This window comes from Betta splendens, chromosome 1 (assembly GCF_900634795.4).
Source record: "Betta splendens chromosome 1, fBetSpl5.4, whole genome shotgun sequence".
Lineage (NCBI taxonomy): Eukaryota > Metazoa > Chordata > Actinopteri > Anabantiformes > Osphronemidae > Betta > Betta splendens.
In genome coordinates, this window is record NC_040881.3 from 5,509,300 (window position 1) to 5,531,433 (window position 22,134).

Sequence of the window (22,134 nt, forward strand, 5' to 3'; positions counted from 1 at the left end):
AAGGGAGAAAAATGCTCCGTCGTACAGAACCTGTTGGGAAAAAGTCTTTTGCGATCCTGTCGTTGGCAGGAGGCTGAATGTGCTTGGCAGGAAACGTATTATGGGAAGTCATAAGTGAAGGGAAACTAAAGGGTCAGTTTTCTCAAATTACACACACAGACACGCAAAACAAAAAAGGTCGAGTCTGGTCGCGCGGATCGCTTTCGCTTCACCTGTCGACGTCGGGCTCTGAAGTTTCCGTCGCCCACAGCGATGATGGGCCTGCGTCACTCTGCATGCGATGGTGTGTTTGGGGACCGACCAGTTTCAGCTGGTGACAGGACGCAGCTCAGCTCTGAAACTTTGGTCCTTCTCCGTGCTGAGTTGAGTCCTGGCACCGGGACTCGTTCCCCTCCTCCTCCTCCTCCTCCTCCTCCTCCTCGTCTTCCTCCAACCGGACCACTAACTAATTATGCCTTGCTTTAATTAGTTTAATCACCCACAGATACAGTACGGACGCATATCTGCCCTGATGTGCTTCACTATCACCAGAGTGGATTGTAAAGCAAGGAATGTAATGTAGGTCATGATTCAGGTTTATCCAGTTTATGTCTCTGCTGCTGCCGGGGCATCAACGCTCCTAATATTTTAACTGTTACAGTCAGTAACACCATCAGTAAATGGTCCTGAACGCACCACTGTGTGTTATGGAAAAACGTCCCTGTCACGACTGACAATGAGCTAAAAAGCATCACTTCTACTGCAGTCACTCAATCCGCTGCTAATATGAGTATTGATTAGAGCAGATTTCCAGCACGTGTTATTTTTAGGTCTGTCATTATAGGAAACCTTTATGAAATACGCGGCCTGAAAGACTCCAGAGCTGCTGCGCTAATTTCCATAATTTCTGGCTGTCTGTGCTAATTATTACGCAGAAAATCCACAGGCTCTGTTACAGTATGCGATGAATCAATTCCAGTTGAGCTGAAGCTAATGTGAGGCTTCGTCAGTCTGAGATCACCCAGTCGAGTGGGTTCAGAACCTTTGTCCCAGCAGTGGCGTGCAGGTTCACGGATCTGTCTCAACAACACTTGATAGAAATAAACTGTTCTGAGTCCTGTTACCGTCTAAACATCTACATATAGTTTATTATTTGAGCCGCGTGACCTCGTCCTTTCACCCTTTCAGTTGGGCCTAAGCGAAAGCACCCAGGGGCACCGGGACCGGGCCGCGGCGCTGCAGCGTTGGGCCGTCGGTTCCGTCATGTGACCGGATCACTACGGAGGCCCGGGTTATCAGAGCCCCGTCTGTGGGCTGCATCAAGCAAAGCTCAGACAGGCGATCAAAGCCGCGCTCATTTCAAGAGATGTGATTTCAGAGCCAAACAAGTGTTTCAAGGGGTGATTTCCTCTTAGTGATTAAAGCGAAGAGGAGCCAGAACCTGAGCAGGAGAAAGAGAATGGATGCTGCTCCTTATGTGCTGCAGGAAACAAGGCTGTTATTTTTCTTTGCATTGGGTGAATCCGGTTGCACACAAATCAGCTGAACACGCTGGAGACATGATCTGTTCGTACCTGCAGTCGTGTCTAATTCTGGCAGGACACCTTTACTTTAAATTATTTATATCTCCGCACAGCGACAGGATGAGTTTAGATTAGATCGACTTAGGACTGCCTGCTGCTTAAGGAACTTAAAAGCAGCCGGACAGAATTCAGTGAGGCGAGGTTTGTGTGCGATCCCGCCCTCATGAACTGCAGGCCGGCGGCTGATCTCGGCCCAGAGGCCGCTCTCTACGTGCGACTCAGAGGGTTTATCAGCAACAAAATCCACCCAAAAGTCACCAAATGACAGCTTTTGTTTTCTTTAAGTCCGGTTCTAGTTGCTCTTCAACTGACATCAGCTAACAGCCATGTTACAGTTATTCCTAGAGGAAAATAGTAGTTCATATAGTAGTAATTCATGCTCCGGGGCACGTGAAAAACTCCTTCACACGAGCAAAAGTTTGGAGACAAGGACTTGCAGGAAGTTCGCTCCAGCTTGTAACCCTTTATCTCTCATTGAGCTGCATCATAATGAATTTTCGGAGCGTGCCAACTGTTTCAACGCGGTGTTTGCGCCGGGCTTAGGGCCCTCCTGTCGTCTAGTTTACATGCGATGGTGCTACACGCAAGCTGACACGGATTCAGAGACTTAGATCCGCGCTCGCGCCCACGCCGATGCATGCTCATGGGCACTCAGTCAGAGCTGCACAAACCTCCGTCTCCTCCGTCTCTTTGTGGTATTTAACAAACATCTGTGGGCTGCGTGATTTAGTTATTCCCCCTCAGTGGACTCCCTTTGGTCTCGGTCCCCTTGTGGCTCCCTTTGGGGTGCACGCACACACGCAAACACACTCGCATACAGTACACGCACGGTTGTAAACAACCACAGCTGCTTTATACACATGATACATCAGCGAGGCTTCCCGTGTTTTTTTTCCTGGCTCTGCTTTGTTTTCTGATTGTAGACGTCTGTCTCGAGCTGCACAACTTGTAGAAGCCTCATCATCGCTGACGTATGTTAAGCAGCGAATATGGCTGCTTATGTACAAAGTCAAATCTGTGTGTGTGTGTGTGACGCGTGCGAATGACAGAATATTGCTTAAAGCGGGAGAAAGCGTGTGAACAGAGCTGCGTTCGGGCCTCGCTGTCTACACAAAACGATCTTCGGACCCTTCGGAGGCCTCAAAGCTTCAGTAACTCAGCGAACGCATGACAACGGATTTCTTTTTTTAGAGCGCTTCGATCTATTTTGAGAGATGGGTAATGATACGGGACAGACACTGAAGGACATTCAAACCTGTCAACTCCTCTTGCTTCACACCTCATTGGCCAGAGCCAAGATGGCATTGATGAAAGGTCGCGGCAACTCTGATTAAGACAGAATGTATTCAGCGAATGCGCGGCCGGTGCAGAGGACTTCCTACGGTTGTGGGCCTCTGTCCGCTGGGTATCGATGGGTCGGGTATTGATCCCATCTGTCGTCACAGAGTTGAGCTCGCTCTGCCTCCAGCAGTCACGCTAATGGGGGGGGGGGTTACAGCGTGCCCGCGTGACCGTGCACCTAGCTAACGAAAAGAGGAACTGTCAAATGAATAATAAGAATGTGTTTCTCAGAACACTTCTTTAAACAAAGGCTTCTGCCAAACAAACAGACCTTTTGCCTCCCAGTACGTTTCCTAATTTCTCTCATTTACATTAAACTGCAGTCTGCTTCCTCCTTCGCACAGCAGATCTATATTTCACAGAATGGGACTAAAAATGTGAATCGGTAAATGCGGCTGTCTCATTTACAGTAAAAAGAAACTTGAGCGAAATCGGGGCTAAAGAGGCAGAAAGGGAGAAAAGGAGCAACGCAGGGGACGGACAAGGAAACCCGATGATGAGCGATAAGCAGAGAGGAACAAAAGGGCGAAGAGAAAAGGGCACGTCGAAGTCCCTTTTCAATTTATTTCATATTGTTCATTGCAGAAGACAGACTTCACAATGGGAAGTCTCAATGAAGTACAACATGCCCATAATTAATCCAGGCACGTCAACCCACACTCCATTGAACTTATCCTCTTCTTTTTAATCATAGAAATGAATCGTGCTCTGTGATAATCAAAGCATTATGTTCAAAAGACGAGTACAAATCGTTGCAGTTGCTTTAATGAGATATGGGTCAGATCAGACATGAATAAATGAATTCTTTGTTTGTTCTCAATAATAAAAAAACCTTCTTAAACCCTTTCTGACAGTGTATAGTTCATTTTAAACGTAAGGAGTAAATAGACTTCCCAAAAGGTCAAATGTCTATTTTTCAGGTTTCGTTTTAAAACCGTGACAAAGCTATCAGCCAAATCCTCGTGATTGTCTAAATTCTAGGTGTTTAATTCTGTTTTTTTTTTTTTTGTGAGTCCGACCTCTTAATATCGGCGTGAAGGAAAAAAGCGGATGCACAGAGTGCGTGCGGCGCTGCACGCACGCCAAACAGACACACACGCTCGCACAAACGACTGCTGCGTGGAAAAAGGAGCGGGAATCGACAGACCAGACCAAGTTGGCAGGAAGAGCCAGCGCTCGCAAGAACGAGGAGGCTCGCTCCAAAATCAATGCAGCCGAAAATATTTGATTCTCTAAAAAAAAAAAAAAAAATGGAGGCTTCCATTGGCAGAAAACAGCAGCACAGCGACTGCAAGCGTGCATGAAAGCGTCAGGTTCAATCGGTCGCGGGACGACTTTAGAGCAACTTTAACCCGAATTTGGGCCGGAACGGGTCAAACGTGGCGTTTGACACATCGTCTCTACAGTAAAACGGCGTTTGTAACAGGTGGGAGAAATTTGGCTTCACTTCAGCTTCATCAGGAGTTGAGGTGAATTCTAAACGCTCCGACACAACAATTCTCTGAAAGCAGAGTTGATGTGTGACAGGATGTCAGCGAGTCCCATCCACGTCAGACACGCTGGAGACGAGTGTCACTCGCCTCCTCGGGGTTCAACACTCGGTGCTGAGGTTCCTCTGCTGCTCGAACTGTGATTCCAGAATTATGTCACTTCAGCCTCCAACAAATGTGAAACGGTTACAGTAATAAACATGTGGTGGCTTCTATGGAGCCGCTGTGGTCAGACTTTACTGTAATGTTTTTATTGTGGAACCAGCTCATCTTTCTAACACAACATTACGTAGGAGTTCAGCCATGCGTTCTGTAGCGGCACTGTGGACAAAAGAAACGTGACGCAATGACACAAAGCGGTGTTGAACTGAACCCATCTGAACTTTTGTTGAAATGAAATGGGACAACGTGACCGTGACCGGAGGACAGATACAGTCAAGCCGTTGGGGATGGTCCCTCTTCAGAACACTGTGCAGTGTTTTTAAATGTGATAAACCGGTACCTACAACACACACACACACACACACACACACACACACACACACACACACACACACACACACACACACACACACACACACACACACACACACTTTCTTATTACAGTACATGGTTTAACTTTTTAATTTGCATACAACATAGACAGATATGTAGATATTTAGATTTAAGTGTCTTACTGTATGTAGTCCAGCTGCTGAAAACATCTGCTCAATTTAGGAAAGTAAAAACATCAGCTTTGAATTAAGTTCTTGAAGGCTGTTTGAGACTATTGATGACATCCATATTACAAAACCAGACACTAAATGTACATTAAAAAGTACTATCTCTTTTAGACATTGTCTCTGACTCATAACCTGAAATTAACAACAACAAAATAGATAAAATAAACAGATAAATGTATTTCTACACAGTGTAACTGTCAATAAGCCACAGAAAATGATTAGAAACGATTGCTTTCAAAATTCATGTAGACTGCCTTTATTATAGCTAATTGGATTGAATGGTGCCCACTCATTGGCCTACATTTATACATTTACATCGAATTTAAGGCGCTTAATGTGAATGGCACTGGTATCATGAGACTGACATTTAAGCTCTTAAATCCTGAGGATGTCACAAGGGTTTTAGAAAGAGAGCGAGGGTGAGGGGGGGTGGGGGGTTGGGGGGGGTTGAGGCGGCAGAAGAAAGGAGCCGGCGAGGGGATCTCAGTCACTGTGTGCTCAGAGAGACAGTAAAGCAAAATGACAGTACAGGGCTTTTGTTGGAAAGACTGCCAGCATGTCAATTCCAATGTAACAGTGTTATCGACACCCTCCTCGCTGCAACCTGACAGGCGGGCAGAAGCTCAACTTTTATGTTCCGCACCAGAAGTTCGGGGTTAGAGAAACAGGTTCCCTTGGCAAACTTTGGAGGAAGTCTCTTTTTCGGCATGTTGTTGCTGCTTAAGGATGTATGCGGGACTGGATGTTTATTCACTTGACCTAGAAAAAAAAGCCTCATGGTTTTGACTGTGCATTCTGACTGGTTTAGATGTTATAGTGGAGCCGTATACAGTGTACTCAGTGTACTCGGTGTACTGTATACGCTATTTACTGCATTAGTTGCTGTTTTGCACAATCTCAGGGGGGAAACAGTTGTTTTGGGGTTTGCAGGCTCCTGCTTCAAGCACACTGACTTTTACACTATAGACTGGAACAGGAGCCAAAAGATGTGAGGGGCCAAAACGTGCCGCTGCAAAATAATGCGCCACACGTGTGGTTGTACAGTAGCAGAGGCAGAGCTTTACTGGACAGTGAGGAGCCGGGCAGCACCAGTCTGTTACAGTGGTTCCGGGTTGGAGTTTGACTTACTGGGCCAATTAATCCACTTCCTGCTCTTCGCTCGGCACGTGTTTGAACAGAACGCTTCACGAAGCCGTTCTCGAGCCGCTCGCTCTGTCCGTTTGTGGCCAGTGAGGCTGTAATTGAAATGTACTGTGTGCTGCAAGACAATTAACCCGTGTGAGAGCGTGCTCCACTTTAAGGAGTTTCTTGCTCTTTGGTACCTTAAAGGTCGTCACCGTCGAGATGCTTTTCTGCGTTTCAGTGAGTGACTGTTCAACACGATGCAAAAACTGAAGCATGGAGAGAGAACAGTAAAGATGCTCCGTTTACAGTGTGTGCATGTGCAGAGTATGATCCCAGCCACAGCTACTGTATAGAGGTTTATTTCTTAGTTCTCAGTTATCCATAGACCTGAAAAAAGGTGAGCTGAGGTTGTGTAATGTTCCTTAGCATTTTAAACTGCTGATGAGCAAATGAAGATGCTGCCGTCTGAGTGAATAAACACCTCACCATTCGCTGAATCTCATCCAACTTCGCCAAATTAAGATCATATTAACACAGTAGTCAATATGCAACTTTATCACCGAGTCTTTTTTTCCCCAGAAGCTCTTCTCTGCTGCGTTTGTGGAGTTAAATTTATCCAGATTACAGCACTACCTGGCTGTAAACAGGAGGCGCATCCGATTACTACACAACTGTCCATCTGGACATTAATACACCTGAAACCCAAGGCTTTTTCACAGGTCACAGGCTGGCGGCCACTGTATGTGTGAGCCTGGGAGCTCATTCATCCACACTCACCAGACTGGGCAGCCAGCGATTGTCTGTGGGAGTAAATATTACTTTGATGGCCGTTAAATAATTATTGACGTCTCGCAAATGTCGTCTTGAACTTCATTAGTCCTGAACAGCGGGCTGTTTGACGGCTCCATTCGCCGCTGATTTGAACACCTCAAGTGATGCAAGTGTTCCATATTGATCCTGTGCTTTGTGTCTTATGTTTGTTTGCAGATTGCTCAATAATCCAATTATTGCAGCTCAGCTTTCTCTGAGCCCCTGCGATGTGTATAGAGACACCTCGCTGCCTTGCGGGGGGAGGGGGGGGGACTGGGAGGCTGTGAGGGGAAGCTATGCGGGAGAGAGAAACAGAGGCAGCGAGCGGGCGAGCGAGCGAGCGGGGGGAAAGTGAGCAAGTGAAGGAGAAAGAAACCGCTGAGGGACTGTGTGGCTGTGTGTGTGTTCATGTGAAAGAAAAGAGAAAGACAAAAAAAAAATAATAAAAAAAAAATAAATTTAAAAAAAGATGAGAAAGTTGCAGGAAAAAGCCAAAGTTACCTTCATTAATGCAGTGACCTTGTGCTTCGCATTAACCTCCCCTTCCACAGGAATTAGTCTGTATCATTCACACTCTGATGTTCCTAATAGCACCAATTGATTTCAGTGGACCAGAAAAGGGGAAATTGAATCTCGCGTTGCTCCGGCCAAAGACCGAGGGAATACGTGCCAATGCAGCGCCGACAGACCTGAAAGAGTCTGTGCTTGCTGTTAGTCCACTGTTGTCTCTCTGGATAGATCTAGTGTGACTAGAATGGGTCCCCCGGGTGCCGAGGCTGTTGGAACAACTTCATGGGCTCTGGTTGCAAGCGAACGGCTGAACTTTCCCCACCGCTTCCGCGCCGCTGTGCCTCTGCAGCAGGTTCCAGTAGCAGTGGATCACCAGTAGACTGATTACACTGGTTTATGACTGGACGCCACAGACCGTCCGGGACCTTTGAATCTGTTCACGAGTGAAAAAATCATTCAGGGCATGTTCACCGCTGTTCTCATGTATATTGAAATGCCCTTTTTTCCCCCCGCACGTCTAATAGAAACAAATCATTTTCAGTAAATGACATGCGGCACGGCGGCACTACCGCAGCCATTCTAACCCTATTAAATCAGCAGTGAGTGTATTGCGTCTGACTGATGGCCGAGGGCGAGGAGCTCAGACAGATTCATTTACGCAGCATTTGCCGCTCGTTAATAACAACTGATGCTATCACAACAAAAACTAGTTTCCAAATAGTCCTTTGTACGCGGCACTCGGGCACAAAGCGCTTTGGGGCGCGATGAGTTTAAAGAGACAGTTCAACTAAACACGTATGGATTTTTTTAAGTGCCGCAGGTAAAGGCGGAAGATGTAAGTCTTCAGCGCGAGGCTAATGTTGATGTTTGGCTCCGCCACAGCACCGTTTGCCTGCTGCAACAAATGGCTTTAATCCACATAAATTAGAAGAAGTTGCTCAGCAGGAGGCAAAGATTACAGGGATAATGCGCGGCCCCGCGAGTGTGCGCCTCCGAGAGGAGGGGAGACGTGAAGGGATAGGGAGGCTCAGAGGAAGACACCAGCAGTGTTTATAAGGGGCTCAGTGAAGGAGCAGCGACGGGGGGGCTGAGAAGGAGTCTAGACAGTAAAAGCATAAATTAGACGTTAAAATAAAAATGTACATTTCATTTAAATGATCGAGCGCTAATGATCAAAAACATAGAAGAACTGGGTTGAAATAGAACAGGTGATGTGTCGGTACCGCACCGGTCTTCATCTTCTATATATTTATCTTAAACTGTACACACAGGAAACTAGATTTCCTCTACAGCGCCTATAGCACGACTATAAACCACGAAATGTATGAGGACGAGCAGCAGGTATGTGGAAACTCTAACCTGGGTTCCACCAACAGGGATTAGGCGGTGACATCTGCTCAGAGACGTCTCCTGCATCTACAGAAGCCTGTGTGCTTTGGCGAAGGATGTGAAATGGAACTCTAACATGGCTGTGGACGCAAAGACCCCGGGGGGTAAAGCACACAAAGAGGAGTCAGTTGCACATTCAGCGGAGGAGACCCAGAAACTGAGGGCTCGGTCAGGAAGGCGCTGTGGGCTTGATGTGAGGGTGACAGGCGTCCTTCCCATCTCCACCCGTCTCCATACTGCTCAGAAAACCAATTACGCTCTATTTCCTCCTCTAAAGCCACTCATTAGTGCTGACGGGTTTCGCAACATGGAGCAGAACAGTGAATAGATAGAAAATTTCCTCTGCACAAAGCGTGTGTTTCAATAGGGAATCCTTTGTTCACTGTAAATCCCCACGGCCTCCTGTTGAACAGCCCAGTATGTCGCTTGAGACAAAAACTCCCGCTCACAAAAAAGTAATTAAAATATTCTTAAAATGCACTCAGGCTGGACCACAAATAGTCTCCTTTAAGAAAGAGATCCACTCTGCTCCCCACTTAACTCTACTAACTAAGCCCTTTTCATTCTTCTCCCTCTCAGTCGACAAACAGCCTCACACTCTTCCCCTCTGTTCTCCAACCTGAGAGCTGTCTCTCCTCCTGAAATATTCATGCAATGAGTACAGCATGTCATGTATTTACCCTAATCGTCAGAATTTCATACACCTCAGACAATGAGATGTGGTGTGTGCACAGGCAGCCGAGGGGGGAGAGAGAGAGAGAGAGGGAGAGAGAGAGAGAGAGAGAGAGAGAGAGAGAAGCAGAGCGAGCTCTGAATCAACAGTATTTCCCTCAGATGGAGAATGCGGGAGCTTTCCTGAGGCTCGGGAGCATTTGGTCGGGTGAAGGCGTTGTTTGAGCGCAGCGTCTTGGCTGTGAAGGCTAATGTTACGATTCATGAAAAAGGAAGCAAAGGAAATACGTAAACGTGGGCCTTTAACTGTGCGCGGACATGCATGCGTGTGCTGGTGACTGCCGCCCTGAATGAAAGGGCAAGGACAGTGAAGTCAGATGGCTGTGAGCTAAGCACTGCATTAATATTAATGACAAATACAGTGGTATCTATGGAGACATACAGAGCTAACCGTGGCATGGTGTATATAGTGAATAGTGCATCACATATAATGAACCCATAATGAAAATAATATTCAAATATCAGCTTTAGTATCATATTAAAAGCAAGATTACGCTTCAGGAAACTGGTTGTGTGAAGCTGGTTTCACATCTTATAGTGAGTGAGTGATGTGTAATCAACATATAATATCCAATAATTTATCATAATTTATCAAGAAGCCAAATCTGTACTCAAACGCGATATGTGCAGCCTATTATATTCTATATATTCCCAACACAGTTGGCTGTGAAGCAGAACCATAGGAACTCCACATCAAACACATTATGTCGGTACGTGTGGATGTCACAATACAACCGTGTCCTGTCTCTGATCCAGAAGCAGATATTCTCTGCTCACCCCCGTTGGTGAAATTGGCCAGTCCCAAAAGGTGAAATGGGCGCCCGCTCTGAAAGGGCAGCCACATGCACCACTGCAAATCTTTGATCCTATTAAATATACATCAGTAGTCAGCCATACCTGGGAGGCAGCTCTCACCTGAGCCAAGGTTAAAAAGGCTGCAGTTATTTTTACCTCCTTGTTTTGAGGTAATTGTGTTTGATGATAGGGGTTGGATGTGTGTGATAACACTGGGCTTTCTCCTCTTGTGTTTGTGTTACGGTCCCTCTTCCTGCTCATTCTCAGTGGTTGAGTTTCACACATGTGGACGTGTGCGGTGGGTCAGATCGGGCCGCTCCAGTCACTGCATCACTTGCATAAATGAAACAACCGCACAGTAATTTGCCTTTGCTGCGGGTGAACAGTATGTTGCCCGTGCACCTTTAAGATTCAGCATTCTATTCCTGAAATACCTGAAAAGGGGGGTTCATCCATCGGTTCTTATGAGAAAACGAATGCACCGCGTCGCCCAGCAGGTGCCGCGTTGTTCATCCAGAGGCCATCTGGGACTGTAATCCTTCAGAGGTGAACTCACACTGAATCTGAAAAAGGTCACGCACAGACACTTTGGCCAAACCTGTGTGTGTGTGTGTGTGTGTGTGTGTGTGTGTGTGTGTGTGTGTGTGTGTGTGTGTGTGTGTGTGTGTGTGTGTGTGTACCTTTGCATTATTTCGTGAGGTCACAGTCTTAACGTTGACCTTATGAGGAATTAATCAAACCCGTCCTCCAGCTCCAGCAGCTTCTAGTCTCGCCGTAGGTCCGGCTCCATGCAGCGCTTCGGACCTGCCGGCTAGTTTCGGGACTGCTCATCCGCTGCCGGACCTGTCAAACGCTGCGAGCGGCTGCTTGGGGAGCAGCTTTCGGCGCTTCTGGAGCCCACGTGCAGAATGTACTGCCGTGGTGCGAACCGCCTGGACCGCGGCCAACCGGAGACTTGGCTCCGGCTCCCGCGTGCAGCCCACTTCTCGAGGTTGTGGTTTCATTCCCCGTGACTTCAGTGACCCATTTGACTATTAACTATATGCAGTGTGAACCACCCCGGCCGCTCCGCCTGGCGGCCTGCGGCCTCTGCGCCGCAGCGTGCACGTGAATGCACCGCGGTTCGTGCACGTGAATGCACCACGGTTCGTGCACGTGAATGCACCGCAGCATGTGCGTGAATGCACCGCGGTTCGGTGCTTCCCCTCTGCGCTGTGGACTCCCTGCCTGCGCTTCCTCCATGTTTGCCCCAACAGAATTGTAAATGACTGGTGGGCGGTGAGGATGATCACATGTGACAGCTAATGCGTAGGGTTGCTGGCAACATGTGTCAGCGCCAGTGTACATTAACCTACATTCAGAGTGACGCCTTTTTGAATCACACCGGAAAGGAAAAGGTTGCCTTTTGAATGAGATTTACTTTGGCATGTTTCATCGCTCCTAATTCATTTACTTTCGAAGCTTTTAAAAATGACGAGCCGCACCTCCGGCTTATCACCCGCGGCAACGCGGACGACTGAACGGGAGTTTCTCGAAAGTGGCGAGCGGAGGTAGCTCAGGTTGATCCTGTAAAGATAATCTGCCTGTCGAGGGATTTGTGTTTCTCCAATGTCCCGGGGCCTCTAAGCTGAGTTTAGAGGTCACCTGCTGCACTGGCAGGCGGGCACATTTGGATGGAGGCAGGTCCTGCATGCAGCTGGTGGATGAACGCACAGGAACAGAGCTGAAGCGTCAACGCATGGGGCGGCCGGGTCAAGAGTTCAACCGTGGCGCTGAAATCAAAGGATTTGGGTCTATAATAAAACCCGTTTTGGCATCGGAGCTTTGAAGTGGTCTATTCGTGTTTATGTTCATTCCAGGAAGATAGATTAGGGTAAATTTAGAGCCGATTTTTGCAAAGGTGGCGAATACAAGCTCTCCTTTGTGTGTTTATTCAGAATTAAACCAACGTCGTCGGCTTACGCTCAGGAGGGGAAGTCCGCGAGCTGGTGTTTTATGTTCCTTGACGTGTCGAGCGTTTTAGGATGATCATGGCCCTCGTGTTTGCCTTATTTCTCTCATTCCCATGCCTCAGAATCAACCCAGTGAGGTGTTCTTGTCAAAACGGCAGCTGAACAGCGCTGGATGCGCGCGAGGTGTGAGTGAGAATTCAGGAAGAAGCGGTGAAAACAGCGCTGCGAGGCACGCGATTTGATCAGGCTGCACAAATGAAAACAGGCTCGTTCAAGAGGGGAAATATAAGAGATTTTGTAGTTTTTGGTACTGTATATGAGCAAAGCTTTGACCCCACTGGTCTCTCGTGCCTAGTTTTATTCTGTTTGCGTGCAACAGGCATGAATTACGGGGGATTCCAGCCTCCACGATCCTCAGCAGCATAATAACACAGTGCCACATCTCCCTGGAGGCTCATGAGTGTCTGCTTTGCCGCTTTGCCAAAAGATCTCAGGTGATGATTTCATTCCTTGTGAGTCAGTCGGTGAATTTGGTGGAGTTACAACGATCAGATTGGACTAGTTGTGATCTGATACATCACGGTGCTCATGCCTTGTGTGTGTGTGTGTGTGTGTGTGTGTGTGTGTGTAGGTGTGTGTGTGTGTGTGCGTGTGTGCGTGCGTGTGTCTTCACTTGTCTCATTTTGTTGTTTATACTGAAAACAGTGGATTTATAGAAAGATAATCACGATTTGCTGTCATGGAGAAGGTCATCGAAAGTTTGTGGGCATAAGCCTTGGAGGGGAAACAACGCGACAGCTTGGAATTTAAAGCAAGGAATGCAATCACAGCCGGGATTACCGGAGCCCGTCAGACGGCAAATATGCCACGTCTATGGTGAAACGCATTGTTCTTGCGTGGTGGAATCCTCGCACTCTCCCTTCTCTCGAGTTTCTCTAAGTATGAAAATGATTAATTAGACAATCTCCCTCCTATCGGGAGCATCTGACGCGCTGATGCAATCCGTTTTTAAGGTTCTACTTTCTTTGTCGTACGAGGCCAGTCAGACTAGATTACACTGGAACCGTAACGTGTGTAACACAAGTCGCCCAAGAGGAAATCTCCTATTTCTGTATGCTCAGGTACTCTGCCCAATGCCAGGGGTCACCTTCACCAGGAAAAATAAATCCCCGGTGGCTCTCTACCGCTACCCATAAGACCTCTCTGCTGTTGAGAGGCGGTGAGTGGGTGTCAACCTAATGTTTATACTGTCTGCTCATGGTTATGTAAGCGATTTTGTCCTCCCGCTCTCTCTCTCCATCTGCCTCAGCTTGTTTAAACTAATATACCTTTACCTTTTCCAACATGCCAAGCCGCGTGTTACGTAAATATTCTTTGAGCTGGTCTAGCTTAAGTTTTTTTCAGCGTGCCAAGGTGTGTATTACATAAATATTTTAGGCCAGTCTGTGGAGAGCTACTGTACCGGGGGAAGCAGAGTTTTTTTTTTTTTTTCCAGAGTCAAGGATGCTTCTCTTTCATGGAGGGCAGGTTCATGGAGGCTGTGGTACTTGTCTGAACTATCCCAGTGATAACAGCCTCTAGAATGAACCAGTCAGTGTGTCTCCTCAGACACACACAAATGCACCGCTGCAGTGGGCGGCCGGCTGTTCAGCGGCGTAAATGCAGCTCGGTGCAGCTCACAGAGGTGTCGGTGTGCAGTTGTCGGACAGTTACATACATGTTAAGCACCTTGTTTTTGCCTCCGCAGCAAACCCTGTCTGCGGTGCAGCAGATTGTTTACCCAGTGTCACTCTAATGTACTTATTTAGGTCACTGGGTTCATTCCTAGCATGTAGGCGCTGCTGTCCTCAATCATTCGGCCTCCTCAGAGCCCATTATTTAACCATAATGATGTTAGCTTGATAACCTCAGAATAACTATGGCCCACTTGACTTCCATTGCATCTCTATTTTTTATTCCTACTTCCCTCTCCGTTCCTATGGCAACTAATTGCCACGCGCTGCAGACATATGACCTCTCCTCGTGACCCATATTGATACATTTGTGGTTAATGGAGATTATGAACTCGCCTAAGAACAAGGGCCTTTAAAAAAAAAAGTCCTCGCCTCTAATAAGCATCCTTTCTTGGTGCTAGCGCTTGCTGATTTAGCATTCCTCCTGCAGCTGGGAGAGGGTGGAGAGATCGGAACCATTTGAAGAATGCTCCCAGTGTGACATCTGAATTACTTGTGGAAAAGCACGAGGCCAATTTGAGCAGAAACATCTGTCGTGTGGATTGGCCCCCACACGTTTTACTGGGCACAATGGGCTTTGTAATTAATAAAACAGCGAGTCACGCTGAAAAAACAAGGGTGGCACAACCATGCTGGTGCACTTTTATGGGAAGGAGCAGGCGTTGTGTGCATGCGCTCATCTGCATTCTCATGGGAAATAAACAGCAGCTAAATCAGTTGTTAGCTCTCTGTGTTATCTTTAAAGATGAAAGGACACTGAAAACAATGAAACCGCTGCCCTGGGGTTTCTGTAGGAATGGAAAAAGGCAACTGGAGCGAAGAATGAGACCTTTGATCTGAGCAGTCAGAACCATTGAGTGAGTCTGGGACTGTACCCAGAAATAGAGAAGACAGGGGTCAAAAAGACCCAAGTCACAGAAGTAGCCTGCACTTAACAGCAGAACCATGTCTACTGTACAGTAGATGTATTATTTTTTACATTCACTGATAAAGGAACAGACTTTTATTCTGAAAAATTCAGTAAAATCTGCGATTTCAGTAAAAGCTGAAGCCGGGCTAAATAGAAGCTAAGTTCTACTTACACTAAATAGTTTGAACTCCGTCCAGCGGTTGTGTACATCCTCATATTTTAGTGACGTATTTATCGAAACACAAAGTGCAACTTCCAAAACAAACAGGGCCTTAATTTGGTTGAGTGCCCTAGAGGTCACGGACGCACATCATTTCACTGAAGTGTCCTAATTCTGATTTGGTCTGAAAATCCTTTCTTGCATGTCATTCCCGTGCGCTCTCAGGCTCATTAAAAGACATTTCCATCATTACCGCTGCACATACTGCGAGCTGACAGTCGGTAGGACTGGATCGCTGCTCCCGCTCAGTTCGGGGACACTGGCAGCCGTTGGTGCACAGTCACTGCAGCCTGCTTGGCCTGCTCTGGTTTCATAAGCAGGGGGGAGAGAGAGAGAGAGCGAGTGACCTACATATTCCTCTGAGGGAGGGGAAGTCACCTTGTTGGTGGACCAGCAGGCAGACACACAGCAGCGAGGTTTTAATGTGCAGCTGAGCGCTGAGCTGAATGCTTGAAGCAGCCTCTCATATGAACCTCGCGTCCTCCTTGGCCTCTCGCTCCCCGGGCCTGTTTACCTTGGCCGGGACCGTCTTCTTGTTACCGCCACGCTGTAATGGTGCAAAAAAGGCCAATGTATGGGGGGATATTCTGTAGATTAACAGGCTGAGAAAACACATCTTGACGTGAATTGAATTTGTGCATGCACACATACACCCACGCGCGCTCACATTAGCTGAAACCACGGGGCCCGATGCCAGAGAGATCGAGTCAGACAAACACCTCACCAGAGACTCCTCTAAGCGTCCTAACAAATTGAATGTGTGTGTAGATGGACAAGAGGGAATTAGATCAGTGGTTCTGATTGTATCTGAGTGTGCTGTTGCTGTACCCCTTTCCAGCTCGGCCCCTGGAGGAAATGTGTGTGGATGAGCGGGGGACTGGGGGAGAGGGAGCGCTTGGCAGCTGGTTTGATGAAGGATGTAAGGAGAATGTTAACCAGACAATCACCTTGCATGTTATTGATTGAGATGGAGAAAGGTAATTAGGACAGAAAAGAAGGGGAGGCTGAGGCCATTTTTAATGTTTTGATACAAGGTGTTCTCTCTTTGTACCCGTTTCCCTGTTGTGTTCCGTGTGTGACGTGTGTGTACTGTATGTGCATGAGGGGACGTGCTCCATCAGTGATCACTTCTGTACTACACAGACCTAAACTCAAATGCATTTGGCACTCAGAACGTACATACAGTATATTTGTATTTCCTAGAGGGAACAACTCTCAAATAACTTGACTGGGATTCAAAGTAGGAACTCAGAAATGACTCTGTGATGTTTTGTATCAAAGAGAAGGAAGAGAATGAAGACGAGAATGAAGGGAGAAAAGATTTAATAAAGGTGTTCATGCTAAAGACCAGTTCTCAGCAGCTTCATTTCCTAATAAGAAAATCCCCCAAAATACCATGACATGAAATGCTTTCACCTGAAACTTAAAAATAAGTGGCTAGATTATTATGGGGCTAACAACGGGCCACGCTACCACCTCAGAGGCTGCTGAAGTTATCTGGAGCTTGAGTCATGGCCTCTGGACGTCTGTCTCGTTAGCTGACTTGCCATGACTCAACTTCCAGATAAAACCTGTAGAAATCAGATTAAGAGATAAAAGCCATAAAGTGCCTCTGTGCAGCGACGTCCTCCTGCAGTAAGTGTGTCCCACGGTGCGAACGCTGAAGCTATAAACCCAGTGTTTTCACATGACACTAAGCTAAGCTAAATCACATTTGATCTAATATATACATGAATATGAGTTGACAGGTGAGATTAAGTTCAGACTTAACTGATCTGTTAGTTGAGGCAGGTGGAACAGCAGCGAGGCTGAAGCTGTCATGTACTTGTAGAAAGGCTGGTGAAAGCAGCAAACAATGGCAAAGTAAACTGTTGCTCTCATCATTCTGTTCGTCGCTGGGCGTAGCTCTGAGTAAATGTTGACACGAGCGGCGGTTACTTACAATACTTCACACAACACTGATTCTGCTGTTTGATCCTTGACCCTGATCAGGTTCCACACATCTCACAGTTATAATGTGCCCTATTCCGACTCCATTTACGTAAATTTGGCACAGGGCTTCATGTCTTTTGAGTCGCTGGATTGATATAATCAAGAACAAGAGGTCTGGTCCTCTGAATCTTTATGAGCGGCCACATCGTATGAGGCTGCTACTGTACTGCAGCCTCATAAAACCCAGGAATGTTTCACAATGTGCATCATGCTGTGACAGGGTTAGGAAGGAGACAATCTGGCCGGGGCTTTGTCTCAGATTTCTCAAAATGTGTGTGTGTGTGTGTGTGTGTGTGTGTGTGTGTGTGTGTGTGTGTGTGTGTGTCCTTCCAGCTCACCACTCAGACAGCCCTCCTCCACAGCCAAAGTGTGCCTGGTGTGCGGCGACGAGGCCTCGGGATGCCACTACGGCGTGGTGACGTGCGGCAGCTGCAAAGTCTTCTTCAAGAGGGCCGTGGAAGGTACAGTACAGCCCAGCACGCGTGCATCACCCTTGAACGCGCTGTCAGGAGAGCGCACGCGGCATCACGGGAGAGAGGCAGCAGACAAAACGCTCAGTCTTTAGGAACATCAGCAGAATTGACAGGACAAAGGTACAGATCAAGCAAGTTTCCAATGGAAACTAACAACAGATGCTTCTGCTGCGGCTAAAGATCACAACTGGAAACTGGCCGAAGCTGTTTAACGGCAGAATCCGCTGGAAAACCTGATCCGAGTGTTAAAACTAAAATAAATATTGACGGCTCATTTTGAGCTGTTTTGTGTGTGTGTGTGTGTGGGTGTGTGTGTGTGTGTGTGTGTGTGTGTGTGTATCTGTCGAAGCGGCTGAGGCATTTTTTCGCCCCATTCGCATAGGTTCGTTACTGACGATGCCCGTCGTGTCGTCATTGGCGAAAACATGAGTGCAAAACGGGGCACTTTTCACGTTTTCCGCCTAAACAGCTTGTACTTGATAGAACGGGGTTTGGGAAGCAGTGAAATAACGCGTGCGCTTCGTGCACGGCGCTGATTTTAATAATTAGCGCCTGATTGTGTTTTATTTGTCGAAAGCCAACCTTCGGCGCATTTTTCCTTCCCGGCGGATCGTTAATATCGCAGTATTTCTAGACGCTTGAGTGGCACATGAGGAACGAACAGGAGGAATGACTGGCTAATTCTCCTGCAGCAGCCTGTTATATTTAGCTGGGGGAGAGGAGGCTGCAGTCATAATGTGCTTTTCATTTGGAGCCCGTTGCCCGAGGTGTTGGCCTAACTTACGTGATGAATGTCTCAATGCAAAACGCGCTCGTTGAGACCTAATGCAGGCGAGAAGGAAAAACACGCCGACAACGACAACAACACACACCAGCAAACGAGCCCTTTGAGTCGGACATCGGCGCCGCCGGGTGTTTTTCTGACCGTGGGACGAATCGCCCTCATTCCCAATCAAACCATTCCTTAATTTGATAATATTTACACAGCATCATTATGGAGACCTGAAACCGGATTATGTGTCCGGGGTTATCGAATCAGACGTGCCATCGTTCCTGCTTCAAGTGTCGCCGGCAGATCGGCGTTGGCAGATGTTGAGGCTACGAATCGGTGCCGCTCAGCGCGTTTGCACTGAGGTCGATGATCAGAACCAAGACTCCTTCAAATATCTCGAGGACTGTGCAGAGAAGCGACGTCCTCCCGCCAAACCACGGCCACTGAGCAAATTACAGCGCGCCAGTAACGAGGGCGGCCCGTGGAGCGGCGTCACCCGCTCGGCCCGTGCCCTTCGGATGTGCAGAGCCGGGCGTTACCTCACACGACCCCTCTGCAGCTGCTGCCGAGGTAGAAAACGGAGGCGCTGGGAGGCGGAGGGGGGCAGAGGATGGAAATAGTGGTGGTGGAGGTGGGGGGGGGGGGGGTTGCAAAGGGAAGGGAAACAGAGGACAGTGAAACGGATACAGTGAGGGAGGGGAGGTGGGGGGGGGGGGGGGGGGGGAAGGACAAAGAAAAAGTCAGACACAGACAGAGAGATAACGGGAGGAGGAGCCGAGAGAGCGAGTAAGAAAGCGATGCGTCAGCACGGGGCAGCGGAGAGGTGTGAGCTGGGACGCGTTGCTCCTCCTCCTCCTCCTCCTCCTCCAGCGGCAAAAAGTTCGCCTGCAGCGAGCGGGCGTCTGCACAAGGCCGCCTAATCCGGCCCACACTTAATTTCTTTTGGCACCACGTGCCTCCGGGGACTCCACTTTTCGCCCGACCGTGGCTCATTAGACGACTGACTGGCTCTCAGGCTTTTAGCTCGGCGCTAGTTAGCATTCTGGAAGCATCAGCCAATCAGATAAAGCCCCGTGGCTGTGGAGGGTCTGCTGTGCCCTTGATCCCAGTCACACAGGTCATTGTAAGGTAGCTTTATTTTACATAACTGGAGCTTGGCGCAGATATTCATTGAAGTCTACAGCGCAGGCCAACCAGACCATCTGCTGCAAATATCTATTGGCCACATGAGCCTTTTACTTAATAAATCTGTTCACTTACAGTCTTCCTCAAGAGGATGGATGTTCATTCCACTTAATATTTGTCTTATCTACCAGAAGGCGCAGCCAACTGTACACTATAAAGTTTATAACTGTACTCCCAGAAAAGAGCGCACACACACACACACACACACACACACACACACACACACACACACACACACACACACACACACACACACACACACAGTATATTTGAGCTTTACAGAATGCCACCATTTCACCCTTTAAGCATTTGCAGACACTTATTCCATAAAGCAAACATTCGTCCACCTGCTCTCCTGTTGACTGCACGTCATCTGCTTTATCTTAGTGCTAAACGACAGGTCTTATTGCACAAACACGTCTCCGCTGACGTTTTAAATGCTCCTGTAGTAAACAAACACAGGCGAGGGGAAATAGCCTTTACTTCACTGACAAGTTCTGCACTTTTCCGTCGCTACTGTTGACTCCACTGTCATGTGCGGCCTCGCAGCCAGTTTAGAGGCTCTGTTGAAACAAACTGATTGGATGTAAACTTTTGGCTGCGCAGAACGACGGCGTCTCGCGCCGCGCTCTGTAAACACGCGTTATCGATGCTAATGAGTTGTGGAAACGGCCGAGCGCGTCCGCGTGCGCCTCTGCCCCGCATCCACTTCGCTCCAGACAAGTTTGTTGATACAAGACAGCTGCGCTCAATGAACGGCTCCATGTGGAACACATTGGAAGGGCTCGGGCGCCAGCTCGTTATTCACATGTGATGCGTGGCTTGGCCCGTCGGCCCGTCGTAATAACACGCCGCGCCGCTTTTAGCTCGTGCAGCGTCTTATTGAGCGCAGCGTCTACGGAGACGTCAGCCTCGGCCCGGACCGGCCCGGCCCGGCTGCTGTGTCGCCCTCTGCGGGAGAGGTCATCTGAGGACGCGTGTCGGTTACAGCATGAGTAGCAGCTCCGGCGTCCAATCAGGTGCCTTTTTATCTGCTGCATACAATAAATCACAGCAACAAGACCACTGTAGGCAGCTTCTTCGTGTAGATGGTAATAAAGGTACAGCACTAGCTAGACATTAAATCTGCACAGCTTACTGTACTGTAAGTCTGTGTGACCCACATTGCTAATAGGCATTTAAGCTAGGCACCGCAGCCTGAGGACCTCTCTGCAGCCTCGCCGTTTAATTACAACTTCACAGCTTTAAAGCATTCACACATACTTTGTGCCCCAACTAATGATTATTATTGTACAGCGTATACCAATAATTGTTTAGCCCTTTAAGTCATCCCTGCACGCTCACACACAACCACTCACTTGGACAGATGTGCTGCGTTGAATTCACAGTGCTTGTTGGTTGTTGCTGCGCCTCCCCGCTGCCGGCCTGCAGGCCTGACGGCTCTCTGTGATCTAAACGTCTCCACTTCCTGCTCACCGTTCATCCGTTTGCTTTCTGACATCCAGCATAAACAGTATATGCAGCGAGAACTAAGGCTTTAAATTTACCCAACTGTAGATACTTGATCTGGAGGATAGTGTCCAGCTGCTTCTAGCGTAGACATTACCATAACTAGCTGCTTCCCAAGTGCTTTACACACCTCCATGTACCATATTGAGATGCAAACTATGACTAAATGTGTTATGTATACTATATTTTTGTGAGAACGAAAGCCATGGGAATTGAGCATTACCATGGAAGTGGGACATCAGTAAACAAAATAAGGCTCTATTTAGATCTATTTTAACTTTTGCTGCCTCTTGTTAGAATGATCCAGACAGGGAGCCTTAATTGTGTGGAGCCACATCCAACACAGCTGTTTATGTGTTGTCCAAAGAACTTGAGTAGCGCCGCTTTTGCAAGGCGGTGATTTGCATACTGCTGGCCCCGTGCTAACAACAATTACGTCTTCAAGAGGCCTGTCTTGTGGTCCTTTGGTATTGGCTTGGCGTGTAATTTGAGTTCCATAAATGCCAGTAAATGACGATCGCAGAGCGGCCCAAACGCTTTATGTGTGAGTTATTAATCTGAGACTGACAGAGTTTTCAGGGCATCCTTTACTTAAATGCCATCTTCTGTCTGCAGTAACAGCTCACAAGTAAGAAAATAACCTCCAGAGTGAAATACCACTCAGAGTGTGAGAGCAGCATTATTGATGTGGGTCAGTCAATCTGTCTAAGAGGCCACAGGGTCTGACCACATGTGTTTAAATATCAGCTTGTTTCATAACCTGATGTCAATATGCATGGTTCAGTGTGTGTATCCTTAGTTTGATTAGCTGTTGGCAGATTGAGCTTGTTAAAGGGAGGAAATGGAAATCATGATAAGTGATGACTGACTCAGCAGGTCGCTGCCAGGTTGGGACATCATTCAGCGCAAGTA

The 22,134-nt window shown here is 47.8% G+C and overlaps 1 protein-coding gene across 1 annotated transcript in view; it reads left to right on the plus strand.

The window, feature by feature from the left end:
- nr3c2 (nuclear receptor subfamily 3, group C, member 2) overlaps positions 1-22,134 on the plus strand; it is a 48,911-nt gene that overhangs the window by 9,812 nt on the left and 16,965 nt on the right. The window contains exon 3 of the mRNA XM_029149835.3: positions 17,617-17,744. Within this exon, the coding sequence (XP_029005668.1) occupies positions 17,617-17,744 (128 nt within the window). The remainder of the gene's footprint in view (positions 1-17,616; positions 17,745-22,134) is intronic.